At 39.3% G+C, this 20,751-nt stretch overlaps 1 protein-coding gene across 4 annotated transcripts in view; it reads left to right on the top strand.

The window, feature by feature from the left end:
- Positions 1-20,751, top strand: part of TMTC1 (transmembrane O-mannosyltransferase targeting cadherins 1) — a 284,126-nt gene that overhangs the window by 244,052 nt on the left and 19,323 nt on the right. For all 4 annotated transcript variants that reach the window (XM_043562234.1, XM_043562232.1, XM_043562230.1 and 1 more), the window contains 2 exons: positions 2,048-2,156; positions 20,218-20,320. In XM_043562234.1, the coding sequence (XP_043418169.1) occupies positions 2,048-2,156; positions 20,218-20,320 (212 nt within the window). The remainder of the gene's footprint in view (positions 1-2,047; positions 2,157-20,217; positions 20,321-20,751) is intronic.

Raw genomic sequence — 20,751 nt, 5'->3', positions numbered from 1 at the left:
TAAAAAAGCAGCACTAAGACAGCTGTGATGCAAATTTCTTATAACCCTGCAACTTTCAAGCCACATCCCAAAATAATCCACTGAAGGACGCAGGTGTTTCACCTTGATATCAGGGGCAGGAGTGTGCATCAGGAAGAGCCCGGTTAGCTCTGCCCCCAGTAAGAAGAGGAGTGCATGGACAGCCACCTCCCTTAGGAAATGGCTAACACGTAATAGATAATGATAGATGCTTGCTAAACCCAACAGTTAAATGGAAGGTCTTTGCTGGAAACATGTCTTTTTTTTCAAGGTCTATGATAGAAGACTCCTTTCTAGGTAAAATTGCCTTGTAGCATGCTGCTTCTCGTACTTGGAACTGACGCTTGTGGAGTCAATATTAGTTTTTCCTCTACAGATCTTCATCCTACAGAGACTGAAGCCATAGGGGGCTTGCAGCAGGAGCTACACTGCGCTGTCTTTGCTAATTTATGGAGCAATTCTGCTGAAATCTCAGTATGCGAACAAATTACCAGAGAATCTTTTTTAAATGTAGGGTTTGATTCAGGAGGTCTGAATGGGGCCAGAAGCTTTGCATTTCTAACAAGCTCCTGGTGGTGGTGATCATACTGGTCCAGGACTCACACTTGGAGCAGCAAGGTCATGTGAGGTGGGTTTCTAAGTAGTTAGAAGAAGCAGATGTGGTGTGAAGGAAAAGCACTGGATCTCGACCCAGAAGACTGGTTACATGAACATGATGAGTCACTTGACTTTTCTGAATCCATGTTTTCTCATTAGAAAAATGAACATGATAGGACAGTAAACACCTGCTGTGTGGGATTGTTGTGAAAATTTATAACGTTATGCGAAAATTGACCAGAGTCTATATGGTACATTGCTGAGTGATTGGTGACCCTAAATAGTGAAAACATAGGCACATAAATCTATAGTGGTAACTGGTAAAGATGGGGGACTCTTAAGCTGTGTGCTTTCTATACTTCCAGGGATTCTATTTTTTTATTCCACTGCTTAGCAAGTGTCCAGTGTTTGTGAAATTGTATTTGTAGCAAAGTTGATCACTGCCACTGTATATTTTTGGCTTCAAAATGTCGATATCAGGATAATGGCCCGGTGTTTCCCCCATGGCACTTGCAGGAAAGAGAACTGCTACCCAAAACATTGGTAATAACTTTGGGGCCTCGAGTCCTCTTTGAACCAGAAATAATTACTTTCAAGAAAAGACTAAAATGGAGAAGACAGAACCAGCCCAGATTTTCAATGAAAATGTGATGAATAAAATAGCTGATCGTTCTTTGCCAGCCAGTAGTCACAGTATCTCCTAACTTCATAAATTATGTATAAATGGATCCCTCTTCAATGTAAAAGCAAAGGTTCACATGAGCAGTTTGGCTGGCTTGTGCCTGACGGGTGGCTCGGCCACCATGGCACCCAGCCTGTATTGGTACAGCTCGTCCTCCAGGGGCTCAGCACATCGTTCACATCATTGTAAACCGGCTCCCTCGAGTGCCTCCACATTGCTCCTCTGGTGGTCAAGCTTTCTGGTTAACAAACTTGTAACATATTAATATCTTTTTTTAAGTTTATTTATTTATTTAGAGACAGAGAGTGGACAAGGGGCAGAGAGAGAAAGAGAGAGAGAATCCCAAGCAGGCTCCACACTGTCAGTGCAGAGCCCAACGCAGGACTCAAACTCACGAACCATAAGATCATGACCCGAGCCGAAACCAAGAGTTGGACGCTTAACTGAGTGAGCCACCCAGGCACCCGAAACTTGTAAAATATTAAATAAAACTCTCAAAAAGTGTATAACAGGAAATAGAAGGTAGAAAAATCAGTGAATAACCTGCAGCATCATTTACACCTCTTTCCACTTAGAATTCAGAGACAGAAACTGTTAGTACCTTGAGACAATCTAGTTTAATTCATTTGCAATGTAATCCAGAGGGAATCAGTAATCTTTGCTAAAAGAAATGAGATTTTACATCTAATCAGAGGATTTAAACACAGTGTTATTAAAAGATGCTGTTTTTTCCCTCTTTATGCCCTCCAGGTCCCAGGAGAAAAAAGAAGAGGCTATCACCTTATTGAAGGACTCCATTAAATACGGTCCAGAGTTTGCAGATGCATATTCAAGCTTAGCTTCATTGCTGGCCGAGCAGGTAATTGTTTCCTTTGAACTTCACATATTTTTTTAAAAAGTTTATTGTTGAGGAGTACCTGGGTGACTCAGTCAGTTATGTGTCTGACTCTTGATTTCAGTTCCAGTCACGATGTCACAGTTCATGAGTTTGAGCCCCACATCGGACTCTGTGCTGACAGCATGGAGCCTGCTTAGGATTCTCTGTTTCTCCCTTTCTCTGCCACTCCCCCACTTGCCCTCTCTCTGTCTCTCAAAAAAAAAAAAAACTTAAAAGTTTTTGCTGTTGAATATATAAATTAATATTACCCAGATTTTGGTACCAATGAGTCAGTTTGTAACCCCATATGGAGCAACTAATTTCTATGTCTGTTTTCTTCTTGACAGGAATTATAAGCCTGGCTTCTTACCCCAATACTCTCTGTGTACTGAAGGTAGCCTTTAGACAAAGAGTAGAGGTCATTAGAGGTCATTCATGTATTCTATATCACTTTGGGGCAAAATCTCTCAAGAATAATACACGGTATTTGCTAGTTTTATTGCTATTTCTTATATTTTTCTGGGGACTTGCTAATGGAGTCAGATCTCCAAACTCAATGTGGAACCAATTACTGATAATAGATCCTGTGTCTCAATACCTGTTAAAAGATCGCAGAGGCTTATAGAACAGGCTCTGAAGAGATAACATTTCTCATGGTATACAGGGATATTCTTATTCCCCTTCTCTCTTCACTTGTGTCTAAATGATTGGATACTATTTTTCAGTGTTCTGGATGCATGCCCCCTGCTAAGGGGAAACAAGCATAAACTGTCTTCTCTAAATTGATGATGCAGTTTTGTTGACACACATAAGTGCCCTCAATAGACAGTGGATTCTGCTATCACACAATTGGCCAGATTGTCTTTAAAATCAAAGTCAACACCTTCAAAAGATGCCCTGCAGCATTCAGTTGGCTGAAATGTAATGAATGATTTGATACTGATACATGATTTGATATCAGTTACATAGATGTGCAATTTGCATTGAAAAAATTTTGGATGTTTCAACAGGAAGCAAATTTAGAACTTTCTGTGGATATTTAAGTGTCAGAAATGATAAGACTAGTTTTCATGCTCTAATATTCTCTGTATAGTGTAGGTGGGCTTTAGACAGAAGCTCAGGTCTGTGGTGGGTGATTTCAATGCATGTTTTAGCATAATGGTCAAGCTGATGTGATGATGATTGCATTCTGTTATACACTGGCGGTCCTCAGCTACCTTTGGCTTGTGTTGAAGCAGACAATGTGGGAACTTTCTGCTTAACCAACTGAGCCACCCAGGGACCCTTGGACACTGTGGGAACCTTCTGAAGCAAAGATTGACTGTCTTCATCCCTTTTTCTCACCTCATCCTGGCTCGTTTGTTTTCATAAGAAGATGTTTATCCTCCTCTCCCTCCCCCCACCCCACCCTGTCTGGCTGGGTGTCTGGCAGTTACTCACACATGCCAAGCATGCTTCTCTCTTGGAGCCTCTGCACTAACTGTTTCCTTTGTCTGCAAGTTTTCTCTCAGACATCTTAGGGTATCCTTCCTCACGTCATGCTGGTTTCTCTGCAACGTTACCATATCCGAGGGGTTGTCTGCAATTACCCTTCTTAACTAGCAACCTCACCCTGACTGACCACCATGTTCTCTTTCACCTTGCCCTGCCTTATGTTTCTCAAAAGTGTTTATCACCATCTAACATATGTTTGTCTATGATCCTTCTCCCACCACTAGAATATTTAACTCATGAGAATGACTGTCTCTTCTATTCATGGCTGTTTCCCAGTGTCTGTCACGTTATATGCAATCAATAAATTTTGAGTGAATAAATGAATCCATATGAACTGGAGAGCATATGGTCCCTCCAATCCAGTATATAGCCTAAATTTTATTCTTACATTACAGTAGAACTAAGCCTGTGGGCCACACTGTTTTGCAATTGATCATACCTATATGTGATGATTTTGTCCTACATGGAGCGATAGTATGAGGACCACTGTGAGAAATTATTCTTTGTAACCATAGAGTAGGGGTGGGGGTGAGGACAGCACCTGCTGCATCATTCAGTGGCTTCTTTATGAAGACTCAGGAGAAATTTCTCTCATCTCACTGTTAGGAAGGGCTCAGCTTCTCCTGAGTTACAAGATTTTTGCTTTATTTTTAATCTAATGCAGGAAAAAATCTTGGAAATTCTGAAAAGGGTCAAGTGTATTTCCATCCCTGTTTCCCCATCCTCTAACAACCATCTAGACTGTATATTCTGCTCTTCTCTATGTGCTGCTTTTACTCCCGGGTTTATCATTTTCCTTAATTTATTTTATTCAGTTTTTGTTTTCAATTTTTATTTTTTATTACTTTTTCTTGGATGTTTTCAATTTTTAAAAGCGACCTCAATTTCTTCATGGAATAATGAGGTATAAGTAAGTAAATACAGTTGACTCTTGAACAATGAGGGGGTTAGGGGCACTGACCACCTGCACAGTTGAAAATCCACATACTGACTCCCCCAAAACTTAACTACTAAAAGCCTATTGTTGACTGGAAGCCTTACCAATAACATAAATAGTTGATTACATATATTTTGTATGTTATATGTATTATATACTGTATTCTTATAACAAAGTAAGCTAGGGAAAAGAAAATGTTATTAAGAAAATCATAAGGAAAAAACACTTACGGCACTGTGCTATATTTATCGAAAAAAAATCCACGTATAAGTGGACCCACACTGTTCATACCTATGTTGTTCAAGGGTCAACTGTAAATAAAGCATTCCACCAATAGTGCCCACTTCATGTCTTTTTTTTCCCCAGCTCACCAGGACAGATAATAAACATTTAACTGTTCCTTCTTGATGAAAATTATGCTTAAAGTAAGTAATTATACTTAAGTAAGATAAATTATATTGTCATTTACCTAAGACCAGTGATAACACAGTATATTGTTTTGGGGGGAGTTTTTTACAGATATGAGTAGAACTTGTATATATTCATATACTTCTGTCTTCTTAAAATGCCGTCTTTTCTTTATCCCCTATAAATCCTGCCGAGTTTTCAAGATCCAATTCAACTCCCACATCTTCCTCCGAAATTTCTCCACCTCCCCTTCTCGTGGGGAGTCATGTTTCCTCAGAGCTCCTTTTTTAAAAAAAGTGTTTATTTATTTATTTTGAGAGAGAGAGAGAAAGAGAGAGAGCGTACACAAGTTGGGGAAGGGCAGAGAGGGAGGGAGAGAGAGAATCCCAAGCAGGGATCCGCACTGTCAGCACAGAGCCTAACTTGGGGCTCAATTACCACAAACCGTGAGATCATGACCTAAACTGAAACGAAGAGTCAGATGCTTAACTGACTGAGTCACCCAGGCACCCCTCCTCGGGGCTCCTATAATGTTAATGGGAACACATACGAACATGCAAACCAATCACATATTTTTATTTCTTGAGTTAATATCTTGAACTATAATCTAAGCAATTTTTCAGGTTTATTTTCTTCACAAGACCGTAAGTTATTTTAAGAAAAGCAGCATCTTCTTTAGATACCTATTTCTTTTCCAGGGCTTAGGATAGTTTACTGTGTAATGCAGTCATTCAGTGTGTCTTCACTTGATTTACTTTGGGATTCAGTTACTCTGTAGTGTGATACTAAGAGCAATTGACAGGGGACTAAGAGACCTAGTTCTAGACCTTACTCCATAGTTAACCAACTACACAGACTTGGGTGAGGAGTACTTTACCTCTCTTGGCCCCAGTTTCCAAATATGAAAATTGATAAATATTCTAGATGATCTTTACTGCATTTATGGCATTAACATTTTGAGTGCCTGGAATTAATCTTCTTTAACGTCAACTAAGTGATTTTTAGTCCTTTTTTCTGACATTCTTTGTATTAACTACCCTTTCTAGATATTTCACTTGGCAAGTCGTTAGAATTGTTCTTTACCATTTTTTTATTCGAGTACAATTAACATACACTGTTACGTTAGCTTCGGGTGCACAATATAGTGATTGAATAATGCTATACATTACTCAGTGCTCAGCAGTATACGTGTACTCTCAATGCCCTTAGTGCTAAGGCATTTTTTAATGAATACTCTGTGGTTCTACTGTAATTAGTACTATTGTTTCTATACAAATACAGCATTAATATGTTAATACTGTGAAAAGTGATTTGCCTTAATCAATATCTGTAAGCTTCACTTGTGTGTTCTTTCTAAATCAATGAGCTCCAAGTTGATGAAAAGCTATTCTTCTAAAAATGTGACCTTGAAATTTCCTGCAGTCCCTTCTGCAGTGTCTTGCTATTAACTAACACATTTTATAGAAAGTGGAAGTTTGAAAAGGACAAGAAATATACATTTTCCTCTGTTATGTTTAAGAAGTATCAGATGCCTTATTTAAATTCAGTTATGGGATATTTCATTTTCGTGAACCACAGTGATAAATTGAGGTAAAGTCATTGCGTGTCACATAGTTGAAGTTATGAACAATTTTTAAGAAGAACAAACTGCAATCATCATATTTTCTTCCATACAAGGGTCACATCTTTTGCCAGGCTTTCTTACTCGAAGTTCAAATGTAAAATGCTATGAGATCTAAGAACATAATTGAAAGATTGGAAGGTTTTCTCTTTGCTCTTTGGGCAATTGATTTTAACATCAAAGAGAACAGCTGTTGGGCATAACTCAGGATTGCCTTCCCTCTCTGACTTTCAACATTTTGTCTTCATGTTTTGAATTCTTTAGTAATAAAAGAAGGCTTCAGAGGTACAAGGAAGGCACAGAGAAACTGGTAGAGAAAAATCCACCAGCTTAACATTCTTCAGTAGCAAATGAATTCATTTCTTGGTGGCACAACCTTACTTAATAACTTTTGAGCATTTCAGACTCCCAGAGTATATCAAAGCAGTGACCACAAACCTTGGTCACTCTGTAACACACTTGTGAAACCATCCCTTCACTTAACAGGTTACCTTCCAGTGTCACCTGGACACATGCATGGCCCATGCATACTATGGTCGTGGGCCAATCTATTGATAGAAAATGGTTTCCTACGCTGAGCTAAAGTCAGTCATCCTATAATTTGCTCCCTTTGAGCTCATTCTAACAGAGAGCTTGTTGCACATAGCTGAAGAACACAGCTATGTTATCACTTCTCTGATTATCACTTTCAAAGCTAACCTTGTTTCTTTCACCTTGTTTCTCTTTTACCCTGATTTCCAAATTCTTTAATTCTGGTCATGTTGCTTTGCATAGCCTCTGGACTGTCCATTTTCTCTATGACAGTATACTTCTCATATTGAACTGTAGTTCAGCAAGGTCAGGGTGGAATAGAAATGCCTCCCTGGATTGACATCCCTTGTGTCTAATAAATGATGCCATAAAACGAATGATACTGGTTATCTGGCATCCACATGATGCTTTGGCTCACATGGGAGATACAGTCAACGGAAATTTCTTTTTCTTTTTTTTTCTTTTTTCAATATAATTTATTGTCAAGTTGGCTAGCATACAGTGTATACAGTGTGCTCTTGGTTTCGGTGGTAAATTCCCATGATTCTTCACTTATATACAACACCCAGTGTTCATCCCAACAAGTGCCCTCCTCAATGCCCATCACCCATTTTCCCCTCTCCGCTGCTCCCTCCGTTTGTTCTCTGCATTTAAGAGTCTTTTATGGTTTGCCTCCCTCCCTCTCTGTAACTATTTTTCTCCCCTTCCCTTCCCTCATGGTCTTCTGTTAAGTTTCTCAAGTTCCACATATGAGTGAAAACATATGGTATCTTTCTTTCTCATAGCATAATACTCTCCAGTTCCATCCACGTTGGAGCACGTAGCATAATACTCACCAGTATTTCACGTAGCATAATACTCTCCAGTTATTTCACGTAGCATAATACTCTCCAGTTATTTCACGTAGCATAATACTCTCCAGTTCCATCCACGTTGCTGCAAATGGCAAGATTTCATTCTTTTTCATTGCCAAGTAGTATTCCATTGTATACATAAACCACATCTTTATCCATTCATCAGTTGACGGACATTTAGGCTCTTTCCATAATTTGACTATTGTTGAAAGCGCTGCTATAAACATTGGGATACATGTGCCCCTATGCATCAGCACTTCTGTATCCTTTGGATATATTCCTAGTAGTGCTATTGCTGCGTCGTAGGGTAGTTCTATTTTTAATTTTTTGAGGAACCTTCACACTGTTTTCCAGAGCGGCTGCACCAGTTTGCATTCCCACCAACAGTGCAGGAGGGTTCCCATTTCTCCACATCCTCGCCAGTATCTGTAGTTTCCTGATTTGTTCATTTTAGCCACTCTGACTGGTGTGAGGTGGTATCTCAGTGTCGCTTTGATTTGTATTTCCCTGGTGATGAGTGATAGTCAACTGAAATTTCTAAACAATGTGAACACTTGTTAGTCCAGGTCTCACCCATTTTGCAGGCATGTTTTTACAGCCTGGATAAGAGGATTCATCTTTATCTGTATTTAATTTCAACCTCTTTATTATCAGCCTGGAAATTTCAGGTGTTCTAGGACTTTTTAGTCCTCTTTTCTGACATTCTTTGTATTAACTACCCTTTCCAGATATTTTACTTGGCGAATTAACTAAGAATAGTTTCTAGCTACTCATTTACGTATTTGGTTTTAAAAAATGCTGCAGAGATGAGTAGCAGGTTAGAAAGCCCCACATTGTGTTTGTAGGACCTTCTCTCCACGTTGACCTCTATTTTACCTAAGACAGTTATTTAATTTTTGGTTAACTGATCAAATCATATTAGCATCTAGCTCACCTCGTCTTATCTACTTCAATATTGTGAGACACTGTGTCAGAAACCTGCTGAAACCCTTCCCCGATTGAAGGTTGTGAGTCTATTAAAAAACAACAAAACAAAAAAACCACAAGTGTCGTTTGCCATGCCTTGTTGCTCTTACTGTAAGCATGCAGCTGTCTGTTGACACCTCTTCTCATCCTCACTGCTGGTAAAACTGTGAGGGTGATAATCCCTTCTGGGATTTATCTGAGACTAACATTGTATTCCTTGCTCTGTTGGAACCTGAAGGCAACAAGTAATTCTGTTGGGGCACGGTAGAGAAATCGAGAAAGGGAAATTTGAAAAATGGGTTAATAAGTCGAAAAGATATTACATGCTGGAGCCTTTTAAGGCCCACAGTGGAGCCCAAATTTGACATTGATAGATAATAAGAAGCAAAGGCAAGTGTCTAAGCAAACGGTTATAAAACAGGAGAGGAAGAAAATATGTGGAAATATGTGGGATATTGTAAGGAGGCTTTTAAATGCCATGCGGTGTGAGTAGTTGAGAGCCTCGTTTCTGGAACAAAGTGTGGGAATGGACAGACGTTATTGTGGAAAAAGAATCCCTTTGTGTTTAAGAACTGTTTGTAGGTGAAGGCTGAAAGGAAAATAGAAAATTAAAAATCCAGGGCAGAGCACCTTAAGGACTGAGAAGACACATGGTCACTGAACGCCATGGGGAAGCCAAGGAGAAGGGAGAATTTAGGAAAGAGGTCAGCTTCCACATTCCTTTTCTATTACACAAATAATATGAAAATGTAAAGTGAAAAGTGGGGAAAAGTCAGAGAAAATAAAATATACCTTTCATTAATATAATATCTGGAAACAACAAATATTATTATTTTTTAATACCCTGCAAGTCTTGCAATATAAATATTTTGTTTTCATACATTCACAAGTAATTTGTATCCTATTCTTTTCACTTGCCATTAAATTATGCATATCATACATATTCATGGCCTTCATAAATACCATTTTTTTAACGTTTTTAAATTTTTTTAAGTTTATTTATTTATTTTGAGAGAGAGTGTGCTGGAGGGGCAGAGAGAGGTGGGGAGAGAGAATCTCAAGCAGATTCTGTGCCATTAGTGCAGAGCCTGATGTGTGGCTTGAACCCATGAATGGTGAGATCATGACCTGAGCCGAAACCAAGAGTTGGACGCTTAAACTGAACGAACCACCCAGGAGCCCCCAGTGTATTTCAATATTAAATTATCCTTCTCTAGGTGATCCCACCATTCTTCTGTTCTTTTATTTTAGTCTTTTTTTTTCCTTCATGCAAAGTTGGGAATAATTGTTTAGTAATAATGAAATAATCTTAAGGTAATTTGTAAGGGTGAAACACCTTGCAAATAGCAAGCTTTCAAGACACAGGAAAAATAAGATCACCAAAATCCCATAATGTATTTTAAATTTATAAAATAGTCTGCTGGACTCATCTGGTGATTGCAAGATAAAATGAATTTTATTCTGTTTTTAAAAAGAATGGTAAAGGGGGCACCTGGGTTGCTTAGTCAGTTAAGCATGCAACTCTTTTCTATTTATTTTTTTTTTTTAATTTACATCCAAGGTAGCAGATAGTGCAACAGTGATTTCAGGAGTAGATTCCTTAATGCCCCTTGCCCATTTAACCATCCCCCCTCCCTCAACCCCTCCAGTAACCCTCTTGTTTGTTCTCCATATTTAAGAGGCTCTTATGTTTTGTCCCTCTCCCTTTTTTAAATATTATTTTTGCTTCCCTTTCCCTTATGTTCATCTGTTTTGTATCTTAAAGTCCTCATATGAGTGAAGTCATATGATATTCATCTTTCTCTAATTTCACTTAGCATAATAACCTATAGTTCCATCTACATAGTTGCAAAAGCAAGATTTCATTCTTTTTGATTGCCAAGTAATACTCCATTGTATATATATACCACATCTTCTTTATCCATTCATCCATCAATGGACATTTGAGCTCTTTCCATAATTTGGCTATTGTTGAGAGTGCTGCTATAAACATTCGGTTGCATGTGCCCCTTCAAAACAGCCCACCTGTATCCCTTGGATAAATGCCTAGTAGTGCAATTGCTGGGTCATAGGGTAGTTCTATTTTTAATTTTTTGAGGAACCTCATACTGTTGTCCAGAGTGGCTCCACCAGTTTTCATTCCCACTAGCAGTGCAAAAGAGATCCTCTTTTTTCCACATCCTCACCAACATCTGTTGTTGCCTGAGTTGTTAATGTTAGCCATTCTGACAGGTGTAAGGTGGTATCTCATTGTTGATGAGTGATGTTGAGCATTTTTTCATGTGTCGGTTGGCCATCTGGATGTCTTCTTTGGAGAAGGGTCTATTCATGTCTTTTGCCCATTTCCTCACTGGATTATTTGTTTTTTGGGTGTTGAGTTTGGTAAGTTCTTTGTAGATTTTTGATACTAACCCTTTATCTGATATGTCGTTTGCAACTATCTTCTCCCATTCCGTTGGTTGCCATTTAGTTTTGCTGATGGCTTCCTTCACTGTGCAGAAGCTTTTTATTTTGATGAGGTCCCAGTAGTTCATTTTTGCTTTTGTTTCCCTTGCCTCCGGAGATGTGTTGAGTAAGAAGTTGCTGTGGCCAAGGTCAAAGAGGTTTTTGCCTGCTATCTCCTCAAGGATTTTGATGGCTTCCTGTCTTACATTTAGGTCCATAAATACCATTTTAATGGCTACTTACTAGTTATCAAAATGATATATTCTAATTTACATAATAAATTAGCCCAACTTTTGTATACTTGGGTTCTGTGTATGTGTGTGGCAGTGTGCTTTTCCTTTCTTTTTTTTTTTAATTGTTTTTAAGTTGATTTATTTATTTTGAGAGAAAGAGTGAAGAGGGGAGGGGCAGAGAGAGAGAGCAGGGGAGGGGCAATTGAGAGGGAGAGAGAGAATCCCAAGCAGTCTCTGTTCTGTCAGCACAGAGCCCAATGTGGAGCTTGAACCCATGAACTGTGAGATCATGATCTAGTGGAAATCAAGAGTCAGATGCTTAACCGACCAAGCCACCCAGACACCCCAAACTTTTCCTTTCTTATGGCTTTTCCAAAACAACATTTTGAGTCATTTCTAATGATAGATTCCTAAAAGTGGAATTCTCACATCAAAGAGTATCAACATATTTCAGTGAAATACCTTACTACATTGTTCTTGAGATACATTACTAATTTGGTTTCTGAAAGAGTGATACCAGTATTCTCTGCTGCCCGCAGTATCCAGCCTTTAAGTGTTGAATGTTAGTGGAACATTTAAGTGGAAATAGCATGTGGGCAGATGGCAGTGAGAAATATTAGGACTGGGAAGATGGACTTAGGACTTCAAATTAATGGAACCATATTATGAGTAGGTAATTTCTCTGAGGGGAAAATGAAGAATGGTGTGTGTGTGTTGGAGATGGGGTGGATAACTTAAAGAATGTTTTAACCTGATTATTTTACAGAGAGAAATATGAAGTTCACAGAATTAAGTGCCTCTCAAGGTCGGACAAATAACTAGTGTCAGGACCAGGACTAAAGCTTGGTCTTTTGACTCATTGGCACTGCTCTTTCACTGTATGACACCAAGGTCCCATGATTGGACCATGGTAATGGGTAGGGTCAATGAGGTAGAGTGTGGAGGGAGTAGAAAGGAAAGAGAGAAGTGATAGAGGAAAGCCAGGAGGGTGAGTTGTCATAGATGTAGATACATTTAAAAAAAAAAATCCAGGAAAAAAAACTGATATGCCTGTTTGTCTACTGCAGCAAAGAAGTCAAGAAGACTGAGAACAGAAAATAAACTCTTAGATTCGAAGTCAAGGTGGTCTCGGGCTTACTGTTCTCTCCTGGTTCTCCATTAACACTCAGAGCTGGCTGTACTCCAGCTTCACAGATAGGATTATAAACATTTATAAGCCCACCATCATTTTTAACCAGCCTAGTCTTACAATAGATTATATAGCTTGCATTACACTATAAGTAAAGGGAAAAAAAATTAACACTGCTTATGACCCTGACCTACTATAAATTGTTGCTAGCCTCAGGTTTATAGCTTCTTGAAAAACTCAATTAATTAATTTCATAACACTTAAAATATTTTTCTTTTATGTATTTTGGGATATGACTTCACATGATATAGGAATGAAAAGAAATTGGAGCAATAAAATATAAGTTAGGAATATAGACCAAGAGTGAAAAGTCTCCTGCCATCCTTTGGGTAGATTCAGCCACATATATTGTGGCCAAATCAACTTGAACTAGGCCCTCCCTTAATAATTTATTGATTTAATTATTCAGCACAGGTACCACTAAGCATTAGGATTTTTTTTTTGTTAATGTTTATTCATTTTTTTTGAGAGAGAGAGAGACAGAGCACAAGTAGGGGAGGGGCAGAGAGATCGGGAGACACAGAATCTGAAGCAAGCTCTGGGCTCTGAGCTATCAGCACAGAGCCATACTTGGGGCTCGAATTCACGAACCGCTAGATCATGACCTGAGCCGAAGTTGAATGTTTAACTAACCGAGCCACTCAGGTGCCCCAGCATTAGGATTGTTGAGCTAATCAGGTGTGGGCCTTATCCTCATGGAACTTAAGAGTATATTAGGAAGGCTATCCCTAAGCAAAGAATTACAGTCCCATATCCATATCCAATATCTAACACAATTACAACAAATGTGCAAAGAGAAAGTACCGTTGAGAATATTCTAGGGACCTAACCTAATGTGGGAAGGAACATATGGAGAACAGGGGCAGTGGCCAAAAAGTGACATTTAATCTGATTCCTAAGAACTTTTAGATATCAACAAGGTAAAAATGAATATGAAAAACTTTCTGGCTAGAGGAAATAGACCGTGTGACAGCTCTGGGGTGAAGAAAAGTGGTATCTCTTCTTTTAATAGAAAATTGTGTGCCTACAGAGAATAAGTACAAAATAGTGTGAGAAGAGTTTGCAGATGGAGGGAACTGCAATTCTCTGCAAATGTGGGCTCCCCCCACCCCTTTTTTTCCTGGTCTCCTGACAGTGTTTTACACCTGTGGTTGCTTACTCTTGTCGTACTTTTAGCTTGTATTTAACAACTCTTAGCATTTCCTGTTTAAAGTGATTACTTCTTGCATACTTAAATTGTTACAGAGTGGTGTTGATCACAATCTGCTGGGTGATAAAAAAAAAAAATTCAAGATTAAGAAATACCTGACATTTCCTTGGTGAGGAGAAATGCCAAGTTAATTTTCATTTTAGTTGGATGAGAAAGAGAATTAGACATCAAATATTGGCAGCTCACTTCTCATGAATGTCCATGCTGATGACTGATGGGTGGAAGAACTGTTTTGTAAAGAAAATAAAAGCAAAGGAGTGGGTGAGAAAGCAGGCAATCTCTGCTGTGTGTTTTGAGCTCCTATGTCTTGAAGAGTTTCTTAGAGACATGAGTTTAAACATCCATTGATCCTAAACTTACCAAGTTTGTCATAGTAAATAAAGGCATTGGACTAAAGGGCAAATAACCTTATGGCTCTGTGTGTTCATAAAAATACTTCCAGAAAACAATTCAGATGCATGACCATGATGTCAGGGCATTAGCACAACTTTCCATCTCCTCCCTGTAGGTCCTTCACCACTTTGAAATACCACATCTTACACCTTCCGCACAGGAAGTGCATGTTACAGGCCATTCATTAAGCCAGCTGTTCACAAAGTGTTGACTGGGGACACTTGAGGTCCAGGAAGGTCAATGCAGTTTTCACAATACTACTGACAAGTCATTTGCCTTTTTTACTCTCGTTCTTTTGTGAGTGTACAGTATTTTTTTAGAGGATACATGACATATTTATAATTATGGAAAGACTATTAAAATATTCTCCCATTTTCCAATTAAATATCTGTGTGAGACCAACGTTTCTTCCCATACTTCAACTAAAAACATAAAAATAGATTAGCACACATGCACCCATGAAAAATAGATTAGCACAAAACTAGATATGGGAATCCAGCTGTCTTCTATTAAGCCAAACATTAAAGAGATTTGCAAAAACATGAAATAATGCCAGTATTTTTTTTTGCGGTGGAAAAATATTTTTTATTGTCATACAAATGTGTTATGTTTTAGTTTATTATATTTTAAATAAACTAGTAAATATTTTAAAAATTTCTCAGCTTTATGTCTGTTGTGGTAAATATTGACAGATGTAGCCCACATAAACAAAGCTCTTTGGGGGTCCTCAGTAATTTTTAGAGTATAAAAGTATCCACAAAACCAAGAAGTTTGAGGACTGCTGCATTAAGCCCATGTCCATTTGTCCTCCTGGCTGCTGCAACTTGAACGGTAAGAAGTTTTCCAAACATATCGGTTGACCCAAGAGAGTAAATTACAGTCAAGGTGCCTTTTCCAAAGATCTACTCTTCACTTTCCTTTCCTTGAGGTAAAAAGCGTGTTGTGTTGGGTAATTACAGCATGTAAGAAGTGGAGATGTTGACTATGTTTTATTTCTCCCCCAAGGCCCATTTTATTTCCACAGTCCTGAAAATGCTTCAGCCTTGGAGAGGAGCCCATGCTTGCATGCTGCCCATTTTAACCATCACCCTCAAAGGTGATTTCATGCTGAGGCAGCGGTTCTTGGGGACTCTGGTGTAAAGCAGACAGTATTATTTGTCAGAGCCATTCTCTGGTCACAAGCATTTTTAATTAAAGTTGTCCTATAAATAGCTTATATTCATTTCCTCTGAATCTCACAAGTCAGTAGAGACTAGGAATGATTAGCTTAGGTCAGGACATCTAGCCAGATGAGGTAAATGAAAAGTGAGTGCTTGAAATAGAGCTTCAGGGATTCAGTACTACTACTTGTTAAGATAAATGCATTGCCCTTCCAGAGAAGGTGGAATTTATTTTAAATAAACACCTAGAAGGTATTTTTCTCTCGCGGTGGTGGTTCCCTTTTGTTTTTTAATAAGTGGAGTTAATCATTCCTTGAAATTTACAGTCAAGCGAAAGGAAAAGACAGATATTGAAGACATTATTCATAGACCCAGAGTCTTGAGATAGCCCTTGGGTTCCCGGAGGCACAGGGATGTGATCACTTGCCCTTGACACGCATGGTGTTTTAAGTCCCATTACTTCTTTGGACTTTGAAAATTGCATTTCTAGAGGAAACCCAGCTCATAAACCCCCAAATAAGAGAAGTTTTAGATGAAAAAGGTGATCTCTCTGGCTATTTCAGAGTAGCAAGAATGTGGGAAAAAGCAAAATTAAATCAGGTAAAGGAGTAATTGTACTTGAAAACTGTTGTTGAATGTTGTATTTGACTTTGGCAAATTAGAACGTGAAGACATCAGTTGTATTCTTTTTAGGAAACACACCTTTCAGCTCTCCCACAGTTTAGTTATACAGTGATGGCTCTAAGATCTGAAGTAGCCAGGGATATTTTTCAAACACATTTTTATGTGATGCAGCTGCTGGAGTTAATGGTAACCAGCATTCTCGGGTATTTGGATCATGACAGGTGTAGAGAATCTATCTCATCTCAAGTCTGGATGTCATGTCACTTCTGGTTGCCCCGAGTACCTTGTGCTTCTCCTCCCCTGATGCTGTCACAGTACATTGCAATGTCTTCTTCCTATCTGAATCCCACTCAACTGCCATGGCAGGATCGTCTGTCTTGTTCACTCTTCTATCTCCACTGTATGTTTGGCATGTGTGTGGTGCTCACAAAATATTTGTTGAGGGGATGGATATCCAAAAGTGTAATTGTTTCTGTTGATGCCAGAGACACCATTATTTCCAGAAATACTGCTTTTATTCAGGGTTCACCCATTCCCTGTGTGTCCACTGAAAACCTAAATTCTGTTCTCTGTCCCCGTGTAGCTATGAGATTTGGGGCAAGTCTCTTAACCACTTTGCAGCCAGGTTTCTTCATTAGTTAAAAATGGTGGTGAGTTTCTCTTTTTAATATTGTTTCCAGCTCTAATATTCTTTTATCTCCTCTGCTGACAATCTCACCCACCTTATTTTTTGAGGGGGGTGGAGGGGCGCAGGAGATGGGGAGAGAGAATCCCAAGAGGCTCAGTGCTCAGCGCAGAGCCCAACATAGGTCTCAGTCTTACTACTGCGAAATCATGACCTGACCCAAAATCAAGAGTCGGATGCTCAACTGACTGAGCCACCCAGGTGCCCCTCATCCATTGTATTTTTAATAATTGGGTGGGATTTTTTAAATTTTGATTTTATCATGACTATGTTAGTGTGTTTTAAAAGTACCATGTGATATACAAAATTTGATCCTTTAACACAAAAATAGCATTACAGTCAAACAGTCTCACTAGTTGAATGCTAACACAGGAAACTTGAGATTTTCAGGAGCTGATTACTCAGGTTTGGATTAGCCAGCGTATTCTTTCTCTGGTTGCCTCCAGGATATTAGATGTTTATTGACCTCTGTTTCAGAAGATGATTAAGAAAAGTTAAAAGGAAAACACCTAAGCTAATTATTTTTCATATTTGATAGGAAAGGAACTTGAAACTCTTGGCTAAGATGCCACTTGGACAGGACCATGATGCTCCATGTGGCCTCAGTGACAACTCTAGCACACCTGAGCTCAAGAGCAGCTGTATTTAATCGTTTCAAAACACTGCTCTCATTGGGTTGTATTTGATAGTTCACTCATCTTTGAGCTCCTAAAACAGAGGGATTTTGTTTTATTCATCTGCGTGTTTTTGGCATCTGTCTCCCAGTGATACACGTAGCAATGCCAGCCTAAGGAGTGGTAATGATAAGGATGTGACATGACATATCCTATCGTGACAAGGTGCTATGTGCTATGCATTGTTCTACATACTTAACACGTTTTTAATGTTAATGGGTCTGGGATTCCAATCCGTATAGTGAAACACTGAAAGCCCGATCCCTAATCATTATACCATGCTCTCTACAGCCATTGCGGTAAATATGTCTTGAATGAATGAATAAATGAATACATTTGCAATAGTACTCTGTAGCTATTAACTTGATCGGAGGCTTAGATAATTTGTGTTCTGCTTGTGTCTAAAGACACACACGCACACGCACACCCACACACAAATTTGTTGGTCCTTCAATGGATGATATCTTCTCTTTTTTTTTTTTAACTTTATTTATTTACTTTGAGAGAGACAGAGACAGTGTGAGCAGGGGAGGGGCAGAGAGAGATGGAGAGAAAGAGATTCCCAAGCAGGCTCTGTGCTAACGGTGCAGAGCCAGACGCAGGGCTTGAATTCACAAAACTGAGAGATCATGACCTAAGCCAGAACCAGGAGTCAGATGCTCAAACGACTGAGCCACCCAGGTGCCCCTGGATGATATCTTCTTAAAAATTTTCTTCTCTTTAATAGATTGAAAGATGATTTGGGGCTTTTCATTCATCTTTATTTTTTTTTAAGTCTGACAGTTTGTTGTTTGGCAATCAAAAATACATATGCTTTTTTAAAAAATGCATATACTTTTTAGCAACATAGATCTCAATTTTTGCTGGGCTGTGGATTTGTAATTCAAATAAGTGAAATTTGCCAAATCCAAACCACATCTTGTTTCCTAAATGGTACTTAAATGTGTGGATTCAAAGAGATGGCCGTAGTCATTCCACAGAGGGTCAAATGTCTTTATCTTTCTGGGTCAAATCAAATTTAGGCTCCTTGGTTTATTGTTCAACACCCGGTGCATTTTTATTCACAAGCCAAAGGTGTCACATCTGAGGAAATTAGTGCTGTACATTCCCTTTTCATGTGTCTGGATGAATGCTTAGTAGGGGTAACTTGCGATAAAATTGTGGAAAACGTCCACTCTCAGAGCATAGTAAAGGAACAGTTGCTATGTGCTTTATGCCACATCATTTCCTTTTACCTGACCTTCCCAGCAGGACCAGGGAACCATGAAAGTGTTCACTTGTGAGTAATTGTTAGAACCTGGGTAGCTTTGATTCATTAAGTAGGTTTTACCTTCTGATATTGTAAAAGGAAGTGTGACGTGACAATCTCGGCTGGTGGTGAACAATGTTCCTAAAAGCTAATTCAGAATTGTTAGTGTGCGAAAGTGAATCTTTGGAAGAAGACCAGGACAGTTAGCAAATGACCCATTGAAGATGCAATAGTTGAGCGGGGCCTTATCACAAGGAGAGGAGTTGGAGGTATGCCTTCGAGAAGACCTGTATTCCCATTGGAGGGTGTGGCTCTGAGGTGGAACACACAGGTTGAATAAAGGAGGGAAGGAACAGTTGGGTGGGCTATCGAAATCTTTTGAGTAAAGAAAGGTCAAGGCAAAGCACTCTGTAACCTGCATCAGCCTCCCTCCCCTTTCCTCAAAAACCTCCGCCAATAAACCATACAGTGTAGGTAAAGGGAGTGCTTGATACACAATGCAGCTGTAAGACAAACGTCGCAGGCGTCCCTGCTCCCAGTCACATTGTCACCTCTGAAGAAACTCCTGTATGGACGTAGCCCTCATTTTCAAACAGAGAGTTATTGGGGGGGGGGCATCCCATTCAAACAACCATTTGAGGCTTTTTCCAGTTGTAGGGCCAATCCTTTCAGATGTCCCTTCTTAGTAAACGTAGGCTTGTTTGCCCTAAAGAAACTAAATATAAATATGAATTGTAGGAATTTGTGCCATTGCACTGACTTCAATTAAAAGTACACGGTGTTTGGGGCGCCTGGGTGGCGCAGTCGGTTAAGTGTCCGACTTCAGCCAGGTCACGATCTTGCGGTCCCGGAGTTCGAGCCCCGCGTCAGGCTCTGGGCTGATGGCTCAGAGCCTGGAGCCTGTTTCCGATTCTGTGTCTCCCTCTCTCTCTGCCCCTCCCCTGTTCATGCTCTGTCTCTCTCTGTCCCAAAAATAAATAAACATTGAAAAAAAAAATTAAAAAAAAAAAAAAAGTACACGGTGTTTGATCTCAGTGCCTATTGGCCTATTGCATACAAGATCCTCAGTAAATTAGTTTCTATCTTTTCCATTTATGTCATTCAGTTTATTGTTGTAGTTTTTGTATTTCGGGGCTTTTTTTGGAGAAAGAGAGTGAGCGTGCGCACACGAGTGGGGCAGAGGGGCAGAGGGAGAGAGATAGAATCTTAAGCAGCTCCAAGCCCAGCACAGCCCAGCACTGGGCTCCATCAATCTCACCACCCTGAGATCATGACCTGAGCCAAACACTTAACCAGCTGAGCCACCCAGGCGCCCCTATTGTTGTTTGCTTTTAACTTTCTCATTTATTTTCCTTTGTTCTCTTTTAAAGGAGAGATTTAAGGAAGCTGAGGAAATATATCAGGCTGGAATAAAGAACTGTCCAGACAGCTCAGACTTACACAACAACTATGGGGTTTTCTTAGTTGATACCGGTGAGTAAAATTAAAGAGAACCTGTTCTGTTGAGATTAGATAATACTATCTATCAAGCAAAATGGCAACCACCCCAATAATGTCTCAGAAGTACCATTCACTTCTGGGCTTGGCAGGAAACTCACACTGTTGACAGTCACATTGTACTGTGGGGCTGTCATTTCTCCAAATCTTCAAGCTCAGCTCAGCAAAATCTGCCCACTTCATACAGCTCTAAGGAAAACTCCCCAGGTGTCAGGAAGTAGCCTTGATGATTTAATGAGTAGCAGTCCTTTGAGTATCATTTATACAAGTTCATATACCTAAGATGATGAAACATTCCTCAGCAATGATGCAGAACTTGCCTCTGAATCTAGTTACGAGCAGATGGAAAATACTTTTCCACATCTGATAAAAAAGCCTCCAGAATTGTTCCATCATTCTTTACTTGA

The sequence above is a fragment of the Prionailurus bengalensis genome, chromosome B4 (assembly GCF_016509475.1).
Source record: "Prionailurus bengalensis isolate Pbe53 chromosome B4, Fcat_Pben_1.1_paternal_pri, whole genome shotgun sequence".
NCBI classification, from domain to species: domain Eukaryota; kingdom Metazoa; phylum Chordata; class Mammalia; order Carnivora; family Felidae; genus Prionailurus; species Prionailurus bengalensis.
This window is presented reverse-complemented; position numbering and strand designations above follow the sequence as displayed.